At 54.3% G+C, this 14,961-nt stretch overlaps 1 protein-coding gene across 2 annotated transcripts; it reads left to right on the forward strand.

Annotated features, from left to right (window-relative positions):
• The first annotated feature begins 528 nt into the window (after positions 1-528).
• ACTN3 (actinin alpha 3) lies at positions 529-14,854 on the forward strand. Of its 2 annotated transcripts, XM_053561845.1 has the most exons (21): positions 529-764; positions 5,270-5,384; positions 5,549-5,668; positions 6,012-6,098; positions 6,179-6,266; positions 7,033-7,111; positions 7,202-7,283; positions 8,013-8,098; positions 8,386-8,478; positions 8,959-9,189; positions 9,314-9,461; positions 10,957-11,107; positions 11,627-11,735; positions 11,819-11,959; positions 12,186-12,368; positions 12,819-12,953; positions 13,051-13,230; positions 13,632-13,778; positions 13,868-13,933; positions 14,314-14,472; positions 14,560-14,854. In XM_053561845.1, the coding sequence occupies exons 1-21, from the start codon at positions 627-629 to the stop codon at positions 14,716-14,718; spliced, it is 2,697 nt and encodes an 898-aa protein (XP_053417820.1). In that variant the 5' UTR covers positions 529-626; the 3' UTR covers positions 14,719-14,854. The 2 variants fall into 2 exon arrangements, with proteins under 2 accessions (XP_053417820.1, XP_053417819.1); XM_053561844.1 differs by having other exon boundaries at positions 535-764; positions 14,314-14,854.
• The last annotated feature ends 107 nt before the right edge of the window (positions 14,855-14,961 follow it).

A 14,961-nucleotide genomic window follows, 5' to 3' on the forward strand; every position in this document is an offset into this window, starting at 1 on the left:
CTCCGTGGATTGAGTTGCACCCGCAGCGGCGTCGGGGTTTCCCGGCTCAGCACATTCTCCCCGGCTCCCCGCCGCCGCCCCGATATTTATAGCCCTTCTTGGCCCATCCGGCTGACTCAGAGCCGCTCCCCATGCTCGGGTGTCTTTCTTCATCACCCCAGGAAACATTCAAAACAGCTCGGCGCCTCCGTGTTTCTGACTGCGAAATGGGGATGGGGCTCGGTTTCCCACCAGCAAGGCACTGGGAGAGCGTCGAGAGAACCCAGGCACAGCCTTTAGGGCGGCCTGCACTCATTATCGTCATCTCCATTGTACAGAGGAGGAAACAGACTCAGAGAGGGCCTGTTGGTTTTCCTAAGGTCACACAGCGCCCAAGGGGCTGAGCCAGAAGGCCAACCCTTGATCTCTGCCACGAGATCTACCTCCAGGACCCCTCATTTCTGCAGTCTCTGGCCCCATGGAAACCTCTTGCTGGGTCCGGACCCAGTCTCCCACACCCTATCCGGCTCCTCCCTCCTTCCCCATATTTAGTGGGAATTCGATCCGGGGCTGGGCCAGGCCCTACTTAACGGGGCCTGGGTGTCCAGAAACGCGCCGAGTGGAGCGGAGCCGGGAGCCAGAGCAAGATGATGATGGTTATGCAGCCCGAGGGTCTGGGGGTGGGGGAGAGGTCCTTCGCCGGCGGCGGCGAGTACATGGAACAGGAGGAAGACTGGGACCGCGACCTGCTGCTGGATCCAGCCTGGGAGAAGCAGCAGCGGAAAGTGAGTGCTCACCCATTTCTTGACAGCAAAACTGAGGCCTGAGAGGCCAGGCGATTTGTCCTGGGCAGCTCAGCAGGACAAGGGCAGAGCCCTGTGTTCGACCTAGATTGCCAATCCCAGCCCAGGCTCTGCCCATCAGTCCTCTGCTGTCCCCCAGGAATGGAAGGGAGGGCTGGAAGCCCTCATGAGAGGTTTACAATGACAAGGGGTTTAGAATGAACCCTCCAGGATTCATTCCCTGGGGCCCACTGTCCCACTTCTGGTGAAAAACGTGTTGGGCAAAGCCCAGGAAATCCAAGTTTGGGAGGTTCAGGAAGCAGAATCTTTCTCCCCTTTACTCTCTAGCTAAATATTCCCAGAACCCACTCTGAGGGCTTGCAGCCAGGCAATTAGTGAACTCGGGAGTGTGAGGAACAGGAAACCATCTCAGATACCATCCCACCCTCTGTCTCTCCAGGGTGGGGTCCATAGTCACTCTCCCTCATTTAACAGATGAGGAAACTGAGGTCCAGAAAGGAGCAGACATAGACCTCAAATCATATACTGTCAGAAAACAGGACCTCCCCAACCTGATCTTTGTCCCTGGCCCTACCGCCATTCTTTCTCAAGATCTCCCTGTCTCAGGGGCCCTGAGTCTGCTGAAAAGGCCACAGGTCAGGGAGGAGGGGAGCCTTGGGTCCCCTTACAGAGTAACCTGACTCTCCAGCCAGATGGACACTTCATGCTGAGGCTGCACCTTGGGAGAGCTAGAGAGGGGCACATGGGCAGCTGCTGCCCAGACCCAGCCTGTTGGGCATCCAGGCAACCTCCTTCCCTGAGCTATTTTCACTCCCAGACTTTCCCAAGTGGAGGGAGAAGGACACCTGGGTTCCCAAAGAGAAAATAATCCAGGCCAGTTTGGGGAGTGGAAGGCCAGGGGTAGGGGATAGGGAGGGTACCATGAGGTCATTTGACCCTCCTCAGCATTCACCAACAGTGTATGATGCCAGGAAAAGACAGTACTTAGGTACTTGGTGAAATCTGCAGGATCTGAGAATTCCAGAATTGAGAATCAGAGCACTTCTCTTCTGCTAGATTAGATGACAGGAGATGACTCTAAGGACTGGGAGGCTCAGCTGAGTCTGCTGGGGTGCCCTGGATGACGCACCTCCCCCCGGGCTCCCCCTGCACCTGTCTCTGCTGCAGTCCCAGGTTTGGCAATTTCCTGGTGATGTCATCTCTGTCCCTGGCTGCAGCTGCCACCTGTTCTCCAATAACTCCCATTCCCCACCCACCCACCCAGACCTCTCCCAGATCCAGGTCTGCATGCCCCTCCTATGACACATGCCAGTCTGTGACTGGCATTTTTCACTTAACTAAGTATTGAAAACATCCTTTCATTCCGACTTATGGCATCCAGCACATCCATTCATTCTAAGGCTGCACAGTATAGATAATCTATGAATCAATCAGCGTACCCCGTAGTTGGATATTTGGATATTTAGGTCATTTTTTCTCACCTGGTGTTGTTTACCACAAGGTGGTAATAAACATCCTTGTCCTCAGCTTTAGCTCTACCCCTTCCCTGCTTCTTGATGCTCTCTGTCTTGCCAGTGACTCCTCCATCCAGGAGCTTTCTTCGTTCAGTCTTGGAGCACTCTTGTCTCCTACTACCAGATGCCTGAGTCCTCTTCATTCAACCTCACACCAAAGCATTCATTAAATAAATATTTCTTTTTTTTTTTTTTTTTGAGACAGAGCCTCAAGCTGTCACCCTGGGTAGAGTGCTATGGCATCATAGCTCACAGCAGCCTCAAACTCATGGGCTCAAGCAATTCTCTTGCCTCTGCCTCCCAAGTAGCTGGGACTACAGGCGCCCACCACAACGCCCGGCTATTTTTTGGTTGTAGTTGTCATAGTTGTTTGGCGGGCCCGGGCTGTATTCAAACCGGCCAGCTCAGGGGTATGTGGCTGGCGCCTTAGCCGCGTGGGCCACAGGTGCTGAGCCTAATAAATATTTCTTAAGGCGTTCCCGCTGACCAGGCGCAGTGGCTCACATCTGTAATCCCTGCGCTTTGAAAGACTGAGGTCTCTCAGTCTTACACTATTTTTATAGTGTAAGACCAGCCGAGGAACACAGTAAGACCCCATCTCTACAAAACATAAATTAAAAAAAAAAAAAAAGGAGATCTGAATCTCAGCACTGTTTTCCGTGCTGGGATTCAGAAGGAGACAAAGTAAAGCCCCTGCCTCTGGAAGCTTACATTCCAGCAAGGACGATTGTTTCTGTCTCCTCCCCCTAGTTCCCCTCACTGCACCCTTCCTCTCTTGCCCTGGTTCAGTCACCGCCTCCTCACTTTTCCCTTCTGCTCTGCCTAGCCGTTCATCTCCACTCTGCAACCAGATCAAAATGTCTAAAACATAGTTCTTTCCACCCCCCTCCTGCCTGAGGCTTCCCTGACTCCCTGTTGCAGTAAGGATCAAGTTCAAACTCTCAGGCTTAGCACCCAACATCGTGCATGACCTGGCTCCTGCTGCCCCTCCGGCCCGCCTCTCACCACTTACACCCCAACACTTCCCAACTTTATTCCAGCAGTACCCAGAGAGCTGAAGTCCCACAAACGTAGCAGCTGTTCTCACTGCCAGGCACTTGCCTGAGTGGCTGCTCCTGCCTGCAGTGCCCTTGTCTGCCCTTCCCTGCCTGAATGCCTCCTGCTCCTCTTTCATAGCTCCCATTAAATATTAGCCCCACCCGATCTGGAGAACCCCTCTCACAGATCCCTCAGCAGGTTGCTCCTAGCACATCCCAGACAAACATGACTCTCTGATTAACTGTGAGCTAACTTTGGGGCAGAGACCACATCTCACTGAGTCATGTTTGGCCCAATCCAGACCTGCCCTTTGCAGACCCAGAGCATCTCAGACTCCAGGATTGGAAAGAACTGCAGAAAATCCCACTGCCCTCTCCACTGCTTGTATCCCCATCAAGAAGTACTCACTTGGGCGGCACCTGTGGCTCAGTGAGTAGGGCGCTGGCCCCATATGCCGAGGGTGGCAGGTTCAAGCCCAGCCCCGGCCAAACTGCAACAACAACAACAACAAAAAATAGCCGGGCGTTGTGGCGGACGCCTGTAGTCCCAGCTGCTCGGGAGGCTGAGGCAAGAGAATCGCGTAAGCCCAAGAGTTAGAGGTTGCTGTGAGACGTGTGACGCCATGGCACTCTACTGAGGGCGGTACAGTGAGACTATGTCTCTACAAAAAAAAAAAAAAAAAAAAAAGTACTCACTTACGTGCCTCAGTGGCAGGAAGCTCACTCCCTCCCCTTAGTAATGACAGCCCCTCAAGTATTTAAAGGATCATCTCTCATGTCCAGATCCTGCACATCTGGCAAGCTGGCCTAAAGAAGGAAAGCTGTTGAGAGAAAGAATTCTAAATGGCTTTCAGGGTCACCTCCCCATTAGTATCTATTTGTGGTGGGGGAATGCTCTGAATTCTAGAATCCTGCCAGGTTCAAGGAAGAAGGACCTGAAACAGCATGGTGACCCCTTCACTGTGCAAATGAGGAGACCAAGTGGAGAGTGGGCAGTTCAGCTAGGCTTGAAGCCCACCTATGGATTCTCCCAAGGATTCCACAACTAATGGCGAATTCAGGGCTGTTGGCTTGGTAGGTTGGCAGAAACTTGTGCACCAGGTTTTCGGTCACCCCCTTCCCCAGCAGACCCAGCTCTCTACTACCCTGCCCCTCTTAGAAGGAGGCCGAGGCTGAGGCTTACTCTAAGGGTCTGGCCGGCTGGTCCTCTATAGCCTGGAAAGCGCATTCACACCGGGTCTATGAATTTGGAGGTCAATTTACAGCAGCCCTGGAAGAGGAGTGGGGCTGAGAGAATAATGAGGCAGGTTCACAGTTCCTCAGGCAAAAAACTCTTAGGGCCAGGTGAACTTTAATCCAGAATTTTTTAGATCACCCGGCACTAGCCCCTATACCTCAGAGAGCCCCATATTTTGGAATATGTTAAAATTTTCTAAGTCCTCCTCCAGTGCTCAAGACCAACCAAGGCTGGAGTACTGGTGGCAGAGAGCCCCAAGTCTAAAGTGGGACATGCATGGGTTCTGGAGCCCATTTCTCCCTTCTCAGGAGAACTAAATCTCAGAGAGGGAAAAGGACTGGCCCAGGATGCACAGCAAGTCAGTGGCTGGCCTGGGACTTGAATCCATATCCTCAGGCTCTAAGATAGCAGTTCTCAACCTATGGGTCACGACCCGAATGACCCTTTCACAGGGGTTGCCTAATATCAGATATTTACATCATGATTCATAACAGTAGCAAAAATTACAGTGATGAAGTAGCAATGAAAATAATTTTATGGTTGGGGTTCACCACAACATGAGGAACTGTATTAAAGGGTTGCGGCATTAGGAAGGTTGAGAACTATTACTCTAAGACTTACCCTGCCCAAGGAACCAGGACTGTGCTCCACATCTCCCAGACGCAGTCCCAGGGTCTGAGTGCTGTCCTCTGCCCCCAGACCTTTACTGCCTGGTGCAACTCACACCTGCGCAAGGCAGGCACCCAGATTGAGAACATCGAGGAAGATTTCCGCAATGGCCTCAAGCTCATGCTTCTCCTGGAGGTCATTTCAGGTGAGGGTCAATCCAGTGTTCATGGGCCCTAGACTCAGGGGAATCTAGAGAGCTGGGGGAGTAGGGCAGCAGAGAGCTGGAGGTGACTTGGGGGGAAGGAGAGAGATTGGGGACAATGTCTTTGGCTGCCTCTCATGACCTTTGACCTCTACTCTTATACACAGGAGAGAGGCTGCCCAGGCCAGACAAAGGCAAGATGCGCTTCCATAAAATTGCCAACGTCAACAAAGCTCTGGACTTCATTGCCAGCAAGGGGGTTAAGCTGGTATCCATTGGTGCTGAAGGTGAGGAGATGGCTAGAGGGGGCCTGAGGCAGGGAGTGGGGGGCTCGCCTGACATCAGCATGTCACCTCTGTGAGCCTCTGTTTCTTCATCTCAGTGATGGAGCTAATCATCTCTGCCTGGCAGGAGAGACTGCAAAGAGTGAATGTGCCCAAAGTGCCAGCACAGCACCCACCACACCTGCAAGGTGGTCAATGTGTCATTTACCATAACAACAGATGCTGGGTGCCAGTGCTGGGCTTGGGACAAGGGCCAGAGAGCTGAGTAGGGGAGAAGGTGAGCTGAGGCTGAGAGCACTGGCCTTGAATGCCAGGCAGAATCTGTCCTGTCATCCCCGCCCTGCAGAGATTGTTGACGGGAACCTGAAGATGACCCTGGGTATGATCTGGACCATCATCCTTCGCTTTGCCATCCAGGACATCTCAGTGGAGGGTGAGCAGTGGGGAATGAGGTGGAGTGAGAAGGTGGCCCCCACCCCTTCCCAACTAATGGTCCCATCCCACCCTACCCAGAAACCTCGGCCAAGGAAGGCTTGCTCTTGTGGTGCCAGCGGAAGACAGCACCATACCGCAATGTCAACGTACAGAACTTCCACACCAGGTCCGTCCCTGGTCACCAAATGTGCCAGGCCTCTGTTGGGTGCTAGACTCAGAAAGGAACCCTCTGGTCAATGAGGGGCACAGAGATGGTGCCTGTCACAAGACAAGTGGGGAGGGAAAGGTTACAGTCAAGTTCTTGGAACAGTGTCTGAAAATAGGGGAGTCAGTAATTGTGGAACTGAACAGAATTGAATCCAGAGGGTTACAGAGATTCTGGAAGAAGGAGTGTTTGAGACATCCCTGGAGGCTTGGTGCCTGTAGCACAGTTGTTACGGTGCCAGCCACATACACCAAAGATGGTGGGTTCAAACCAGGCCCAGGCTGGCTAAACAACAATGACAACTGCAATAAAAAATAGCCAGGTATTGTGGCAGGAGCCAGTAGTCCCAGCTATTTGGGAGGCTGAGGCAAGAGAATCGCTTCATTCCAAGAGTTGGAGGTTGCTGTGAGCACTCTTCCGAGGTGACACAGTGAGACTCTGTCTCAAAAAAAAAAAAAGAGACATTCCTGGAAGGGCATTCCAGCCAGAGGCAGCCTAGAGGGCAAAAACATTTAGAAATTTAGCTGTTGTAAGCACAGGTGTGTGAGGGAGCCCTGACGAGCTTGCAGGAGATGGTCCAAGTTGGTAATGAAGGTCTCACATGCCTAGCTAAGCTAATGTGCTTCACTCCATTACAGATGAAGCTGTCCTGCGGGGGGTCCTGGGCTGAGGGGAGGACAGGGCCTCAGCTAGAACTCAGGCCTCACCCCTCCTTCTCTTTGCCCAGCTGGAAGGACGGCCTGGCCCTCTGTGCTCTCATCCACCGACACCGCCCTGACCTCATCGACTATGCCAAACTGCGTAAGGTGGGTCTCTGCCACCTTGTGCCTCACTCCCACCCCCAATTCCATGACCTCTGCCCTCAGCTGACCTTTCACCCCCCCACACCCATCTAGGATGATCCAGTTGGCAACCTGAACACTGCCTTTGAGGTGGCAGAGAAATACCTGGATATCCCCAAGATGTTGGATGCAGAAGGTGAGAGAGTGAGACTGCCGTCGGCGACAACTGCTTTCTCACCAGTGGGCATGGTGCACCTGCCACACCTTTGCTCTCTTCATCCCTCCTACTGAGCACTCTGCCCCCACCCTGCTCCCTGGTCAGCATCCCTCCTCCTGCGGTCCCTTTCTCCAAGAGGCCTCTATCTTGTCCCCTGCCCTGCCCTCTCCTGCTTCTCCCACCCCCCCCCCCACCACCACCTCACAACCTAGTTACCTGGGTTGCCTGGGATAATGTTGGTCCCCCCAAGACTGGCAGCTCCTCTGGGTCCTGAGGAATGTGTTTAGGCGACTGAACCAGCAAGTCCTCTCTGAGCACCATGCCAGCAAGGTATCCTGGCTGTGCGGGTACTGATGTGAGACCAGTTCTGGCTCTGAAGAGCTTGTGGACTTGGGGAAAACACAGAGGGACAAATGGAGTTACAGGATGGTTAGAGGCACGAGACAAGGTGGACTTGTCCCCCATGAGGGCCAAAGTGGCTGCCCACTCACCCACTCGCCTGCCACAGGGGAGGTTATTGGGCCCCGGGGTGATTAGAGAGGGTTTCAGGGAAGAGGAAGGTGCTGGGCTTGGTGTAGCTGGCAGCTAGTGGCCACAACTAGATGTCTCCATGCCTTCCCACACTGGGGGAGTTCTCTGCTTGGGTGGTGCCTGAGCCCATTCTCCACCCTGGCCTTGGCTGATACACACTTCACTACTCTCCCCCAGACATTGTGAACACCCCAAAGCCAGATGAGAAGGCTGTCATGACCTACGTTTCCTGCTTCTACCATGCCTTTGCTGGGGCTGAGCAGGTGAGGGGGCCTTGTTGCTACTGCCTAGGCTGGACTATTGCACACAGGGGCCCAAATGTGGTAGCAATCCAGTATTTGGAGGCAGGGACCATGTGGGTGGGAATGCCATTGTCCCAGCTTTACACACTCAGAGGCCTCAGGAACAGAAGCCCCTGGCCTGGAAGCTGCCTCCCCACCTAAGAGATGTGCTACCCTATCCCCTCCCCTCTTTGCCAGGGGTCTGGGTTTTGAGGGCTTTACAGAGGCAACCTGTTTTAATTCCAACCCTCCACCCACCCCTACCACAGGCAGAGACAGCTGCCAACAGGATCTGCAAGGTGCTGGCTGTGAACCAGGAAAATGAAAAGCTGATGGAGGAGTATGAGAAGCTCGCCAGTGAGGTAGGGCCCAGAGAGACCCACCCCCCCACTCTCTCCCAGCCTGGCCCTCCTGAACCTTCTAGGCCTGCTGACCCCATGTCTGGGACTGCAGATCCTCCTGCTTTGAGGAGCTCGGGCCTCCTCCCAGTCCCCTCCTGCCAGTCCCCACCCATCACCAGCCCTTCTGTCTATCCAACTTCCCAGTCATTCACTGATTCACTCAACACTCATTCATTACTAATTCATTGATCCATCCATTCATATTTAGGCAATCATGTGGCCCTTTGCTCTGCACCAATCTACATTAGCCCCTGGACTCAGAAATTACCCATTGCTCTCCTCTACTGACCTGTGAGGACGACCCCATTCTGCCCTCCATCGTTGTGCAGGGCACCCCCTATGTACCAGAGGCTGGCCTTCTGGCCAGAGCTGGGGTGTGGGTGGAGGGTGGGTGAGGTGGCCGGGTCAGCTCTCGGCCTTACCCCTGCCTGGCCCTGGCAGCTGCTGGAGTGGATCCACCGCACTGTCCCATGGTTGGAGAACCGCGTGGGCGAGCCCAGCATGAGTGCCATGCAGCGCAAGCTGGAGGACTTTCGGGACTACCGGCGCCTGCACAAGCCACCCCGCGTGCAGGAGAAGTGCCAGCTGGAGATCAACTTCAACACTCTGCAGACTAAGTTGCGGCTGAGCCACCGGCCCGCCTTCATGCCCTCTGAGGGCAAGCTGGTCTCGGTGAGCCAGGAGGGCGTGGAGGTGGCCTCAGCTCCGCTCACATCCCCTGGGTGACCTTGGGCTTTGTGTCCCCATCTGTACGATGGGCAAACCATGATGCAGAGCACCTTGGCCTGCCCCACAGGACATTGCCAATGCGTGGAGGGGTCTGGAGCAGGTGGAAAAGGGCTATGAGGACTGGTTGCTCTCGGAGATCCGGCGCCTACAGCGGCTCCAGCACCTGGCTGAGAAATTCCGGCAGAAGGCCTCTCTGCACAAAGCCTGGACCCAGGGTAGGTGCTCCTCATGAGGCTGGACTTGCTTCTGAGTGGAGGCAGGTGGGCTGAGGGCTTGTGTGTGTGTGGGGGAGGTCCTGGTAAAATGGGCAGGACAGAATAGGTACTCATCAGGGAAGCTGAAAACTGGATTTCTAGACTCCCCTGACTTACTGTGATGTAGGCTGGGACTCTCTTTCGGCCATTATCCCTCTGTGGACCAGTTTCCTTTATTTTAATTAATTAATTTTTTTTGTTGCAGTTTTGGCCAGGGTCTGGTTCAAACCTGCCACCCTTGGTATATGGGACTGGTGCCCTACTCCCTGAGCCACAGGCACCACCCTGGACCAGTTTCTTTATCTGTAAACTTAGCACCCTTGCTCTGTAAATCTGTTATGATTAATTTGTCATTTAGCATTTTATTTGTACATATAGCTGGTGTTGAAAGGTAAGTCTATCATTAACCCTAATATCACCTGTCGTACTCAAAGTATATTGATGCTAAAATATTGCATGAGTCAAATACAAGTATAAGTCTGTATAAAAACATTCTCTCAGTCACCTGCCAAGGATTTTAATTATACAAATCAATAATAAGTCCTGCCTGAAAATAGTAAAAACAAACCAAAAACAAAAAACCCACTAATAATAAATTATGGGCTCAGTGCCCATAGCTCAGTTGTTAAGGCACTGGCCACATAACCGGGGCTGGTGGTTTTGAACCCAGCCCGGGAAAACAACAACAACAACAGAAAAAAAAAGCCGGTTATCCAGTAGTCCCAGCTACTCGGAGGCTGAGGCAAGAGAATTGCTTAAACCCAAGAGTTGGAGGTTGCTGTGAGCTATGATGCTACGGCACTCCACCAAGGGTGACAAAGTGAGACTCTGTCTCAAAAAAAAAAAAAAGAATTATGGACATTGCGGACATAATGAGTAACAGTGTTTTGGTATAATAAGAATTTGCAGCTTAATACCTTAAATTTGCTTAATTCCTTAAATCCTTTAATTTGCAGCTAGTTATGTGATCCTGGGGAGGTCTCTGAACCTCTAACCCTCAGTTGCTTCCTCTACAAAATGAAAAGCACTCAATAAATGGTTGCTACTGTTATTATTATTATTTTGGGTTTTATTTGTGTAATTATGATAATCATCATTATTTATTCATCCAACAAATATTCATGAAGGGTCTACGAAGCGCCAGGCACTGTTCCAGGTGCTGGGGAAACAGTTGGGGTTCATGGGGCTCACCAAGTCATGGAGAGCTCAAATAATTCCAAAGCTGTATCAAGGGCCAGCCTGGACCTTGCTGGGTTAGGAGACGCTTACATCATTTATGGGTCACACCGGGGAACAGAAACGACATTGGCGCCTCAGAGCAAACCCCTAGGGCAGGGTGGGCAGGTGTGATCACCTCCAGTCACAGATGGGAATGCTCCAAGGTCACATAGCAGGCCGAACCTGCTCCTGCCGTGGCCGCTGCTGGGTGACTGCAGCCGGGCCTTTTTCCGAGCAGGCAAGGAGGACATGCTGAGCCAGCGCGACTATGAGTCGGCCTCGCTGCAGGAGGTGCGGGCGCTGCTGCGGCGCCACGAGGCCTTTGAGAGCGACCTGGCGGCACACCAGGACCGCGTGGAGCATATTGCCGCGCTAGCCCAGGAGCTCAAGTAGGGCCCCGCCCTTTGGTGGCAAGTCCCGCACTCTTTCCCGCTGCTCTCCTCCCCATTGCCCTCCAGCCTAGACCTGGCCCGATGACCCCAGCGTGGTACCAGTGTCCTTTCCCATCACCACTAGCTCTGCCCCTCCTGGATCCCCCCTATTTCCTGACCCCACTCTACTGCCCACACTTTTCCCCACGGCTCCCAGCCTGTCCACTCCATGGCCTGCCGCCTAACCTGGCCGCTCCCTTCACCCCGGGTGCTGGACTGCTACCCATACCCTCTTCTTCAGCCTTGGGCTGCCGCCGCCTCCTAATAAGACCGCCCTTTCTCGCATAACCCCGCCCCCAGGCCCCAGGCCCCGCCCTCCATCCAAGCACCAAATGGGTGCCGCCCTTCTGGTAGGGACCCTAGGAAAGCCCTGTTTTACCCCCGCGACCTGCCCTGGCTTCCTTATCCTCCGGTTCCAGCCCAGGGAGGGCAGACAGAAGGCGACTGCCGTCTCACCCCACACTCCCTCGCTTCTAGCGAGCTGGACTACCACGAGGCAACCTCCGTGAACAGCCGCTGCCAGGCCATCTGTGACCAGTGGGACAACCTGGGCACGCTGACCCAGAAGAGACGGGACGCGCTAGAGGTGAGGCTGGGGACAGGGAGCTGAGGGGCAGAGGTGGGTGAGGCAGCCCTGCTGGGCAGGCTGAGCTCCCATCCCCTCCCTAGCGGATGGAAAAGCTCCTGGAGACCATTGACCAGCTGCAGCTGGAGTTTGCCCGGCGGGCCGCACCCTTCAACAACTGGCTGGATGGTGCTGTGGAAGACTTGCAGGACGTATGGCTCGTGCACTCGGTGGAGGAGACCCAGGTGGGCTCCAGGGTTGGGGGAGGCTTGATGGCAATGGGATGACAGGGAAGCTGACCCAATATCCTGTTGGTCACTGCCTGTGCTCCTGGGGAATGGAGGCAGGAGGAAAATTCCAGTTCCCAAGGATTCCTTGGTCTCCACTGGTGTTGGACCACTGGTGTCCTGAAGCATGTTGCTGCCCCTAGGGCAGGGAGCGCTGGCTGATGGCTCCTGCCTATTACCCCAGAGCCTGGTGACAGCCCACGAGCAGTTCAAGGCTACTCTGCCTGAGGCTGACCGAGAGCGAGGTGCCATCATGGGCATCCAGGGTGAGATCCAGAAGATCTGCCAAACGTATGGGCTGCGGCCCGGCTCCTCCAACCCCTACATCAGCCTTAGCCCGCAGGACATCAACGCCAAGTGGGACAAGGTCAGTGCCACTTGTAGCCTTTTCCTGCCAACCCCTGTGCACCCTGACCACCCTGAAACCCTGGGTGTCCCAAGATACGGAATGGGGGTCTGCCACGGGCTCCACGTGGCACTGGATAAGTCACCTTGCCTATTTCAGCCTCGTCTGTATAATGGCTGTAACAGCAGCATTTTCCTGTCAGGACTGATGTAAAGTAGAATTGAGTCTTACGTTTGGACAAAACAACCAATGTTAGTTATAAATGTTGTCATCAGCTCCCATGTTACAGGTGAGGTAAGAAGCCTACAGAGATCACTGTCTTGCCCAAGGGCTTGCCCAGAAGCCCAATAAGGCTCATAGCAACAGGGCTGAGGTTGGAGGGGCAAGGAAAAGGACCTGTGGGCCCATCTCAATCCCAGAGCCACCTTCCAGCCCCCAGAGCTGGCCCTACCACAACCACTCTCCTTGCAGATCCGAAAGCTGGTGCCCAGCCGTGACCAGACACTGCAGGAGGAGTTGGCACGGCAGCAGGTGAATGAGAGGCTCCGGCAACAGTTTGCAGCCCAGGCCAATGCCATTGGACCATGGATCCAGGCAAAGGTGGAGGTGAGAGCTTGGATAGTGGGGCCAAGGCTGGGGAAGCGCGACCAGGGCTGAGCTGCGTGGAGCTGGGAACCCTCATGCTATCTGGGTATCCCTGCAGGAAGTGGGGCGGCTGGCAGCAGGACTGATTGGCTCTCTGGAGGACCAGATGGCTGGGCTGCGGCAGCAGGAACAGAACATTATCAACTACAAGAGCAATATTGACCGGCTGGAGGGTGACCACCAGCTGCTGCAGGAGAACCTGGTGTTTGACAACAAGCACACGGTCTACAGCATGGAGGTGGGGCACAGCTTGCAGCACAGGGGGAAGCTGGGGCTATCACAGCAGGACATGCCGTGTGTGTCTCTGGGGGTCCCCAGTTCAGTTTGGCTAGGCCCCCCAATGTACCCCTGGGGATGCTGAGACCCAGCAATGTAAAGTGACCTGTCCAGAGTCACAAAGCAGTGTAAAGCAAGGCCAGGATTGGCTGTACCTAGTTGATCAATATTTAATACATAATAAATCATCAAACTTTGAGGCAGGAAGAAGGGGTGGGGGTCACTCAGTAGAACTCCCAGATGGAGATGGGGCCCAGTGAGGGGGAGTACTTGCCCAGGGTCCCTCAGTGGATTGGGGGTGGAGCTAGAGTCAGTGGCCAGGTGTTCACCACCCACTAACTGTGACTGTCTCCTGCTCCCCAGCACATCCGCGTGGGCTGGGAGCAGCTGCTCACCTCTATTGCCCGCACCATCAATGAGGTGGAAAACCAGGTACTGACCCGAGATGCCAAGGGCCTCAGTCAGGAGCAGCTCAATGAGTTCCGGGCATCCTTCAACCATTTTGACCGGGTCAGCAGTGGCCCAGCTCTGTAGGGTAAGAGACTTGAGGGTTTGGGGAGTTTGGGGACCAAGCCTAATGTCCACTCACACCCTTATAGAAGCGGAATGGGATGATGGAGCCCGATGACTTCCGTGCTTGCCTCATCTCCATGGGCTACGACCTGGTAAGTGGTCTGGACAACCTCCCAGGAGTCCCATCAGTGCCCCTGCTATGTACTGACTCCCTCACACCCACACTTTAAGGGACTAGCAAGAGCTCAGAGAAGTAAATTAACTTGGACCTAGTTCTGTGTGTCCCCCAAAGTCTGAGTTTGAAGCATTTTTACCTCAAAATAACAGCACTACAGAGAGATGTGTAGCTCCAGAAAGGATATCAGGACTAAGCAGCAACCCAAGGTGCCGCGGTGGGCAGGAAGCAGACTTCAGCCTAGCATAAAGGGCTGAGGTCTTTGGAAGGGGACACCCTGTCACAGGGGTTGTACAGGTGAGGCTGGCTCCCGAGTGTCAGCATTCACAGGCACAGCGCCTGGCTCCTATTCTGCAGGGGGAAGTGGAGTTTGCTCGCATCATGACCATGGTGGACCCAAATGCAGCTGGGGTCGTGACCTTCCAGGCCTTTATTGACTTCATGACCCGAGAGACAGCAGAGACCGACACGACTGAGCAAGTGGTGGCCTCTTTCAAGATCCTGGCAGGAGACAAGGTGAGCCCCAGGCAGTGGAGGAGCGGACAGGTGGGGGCAGGGGCAAGGAACAAGGCTTGGAGGCCCTTAACACCTCCTCTTCTGCAGAGCTACATCACTCCTGAGGAACTACGGCGGGAGCTGCCGGCTGAGCAGGCTGAGTACTGTATCCTCCGTATGGTGCCCTACAAGGGATCTGGGGCCCCGCCTGGAGCCCTGGACTACGTGGCCTTCTCCAATGCCCTCTATGGGGAGAGTGACCTCTGACCTCCACCACTGAGACTCTCCACAAAAGATGGAGGGAGGGAACTCCCTGGGGCTGAGCCCATCCATCCCTCAGAGTAAGGGCCGCAGAGCTCAGCCAGCCAAGTTTTTCTGAATAAAGCTCCATCCATGGGCCTCTCTCCATCTCCTTTAGTTCCTTAAATAGAAGCTGGGCCCTGGGGCTCTTGGGCAGGACCAGCCATGCCACCTTGACCACCAGGGATTCTGACCAACCCTCTGTGCCCT

This window comes from Nycticebus coucang, chromosome 14, assembly GCF_027406575.1.
Source record: "Nycticebus coucang isolate mNycCou1 chromosome 14, mNycCou1.pri, whole genome shotgun sequence".
NCBI classification, from domain to species: Eukaryota; Metazoa; Chordata; class Mammalia; order Primates; family Lorisidae; genus Nycticebus; species Nycticebus coucang.

Excerpts from the sequence above, each read along its gene's own strand:
- ACTN3 (XM_053561844.1), top strand. The coding sequence starts at position 627 with ATGATGATGGTTATGCAGCCCGAGGGTCTGGGGGTGGGGGAGAGGTCC. Across the intron at positions 7,284-8,012 it reads CAAGATGTTGGATGCAGAAG|ACATTGTGAACACCCCAAAG; the intron begins GTGAGAGAGTGA and ends ACTCTCCCCCAG. Across the intron at positions 12,954-13,050 it reads GGATCCAGGCAAAGGTGGAG|GAAGTGGGGCGGCTGGCAGC; the intron begins GTGAGAGCTTGG and ends GTATCCCTGCAG.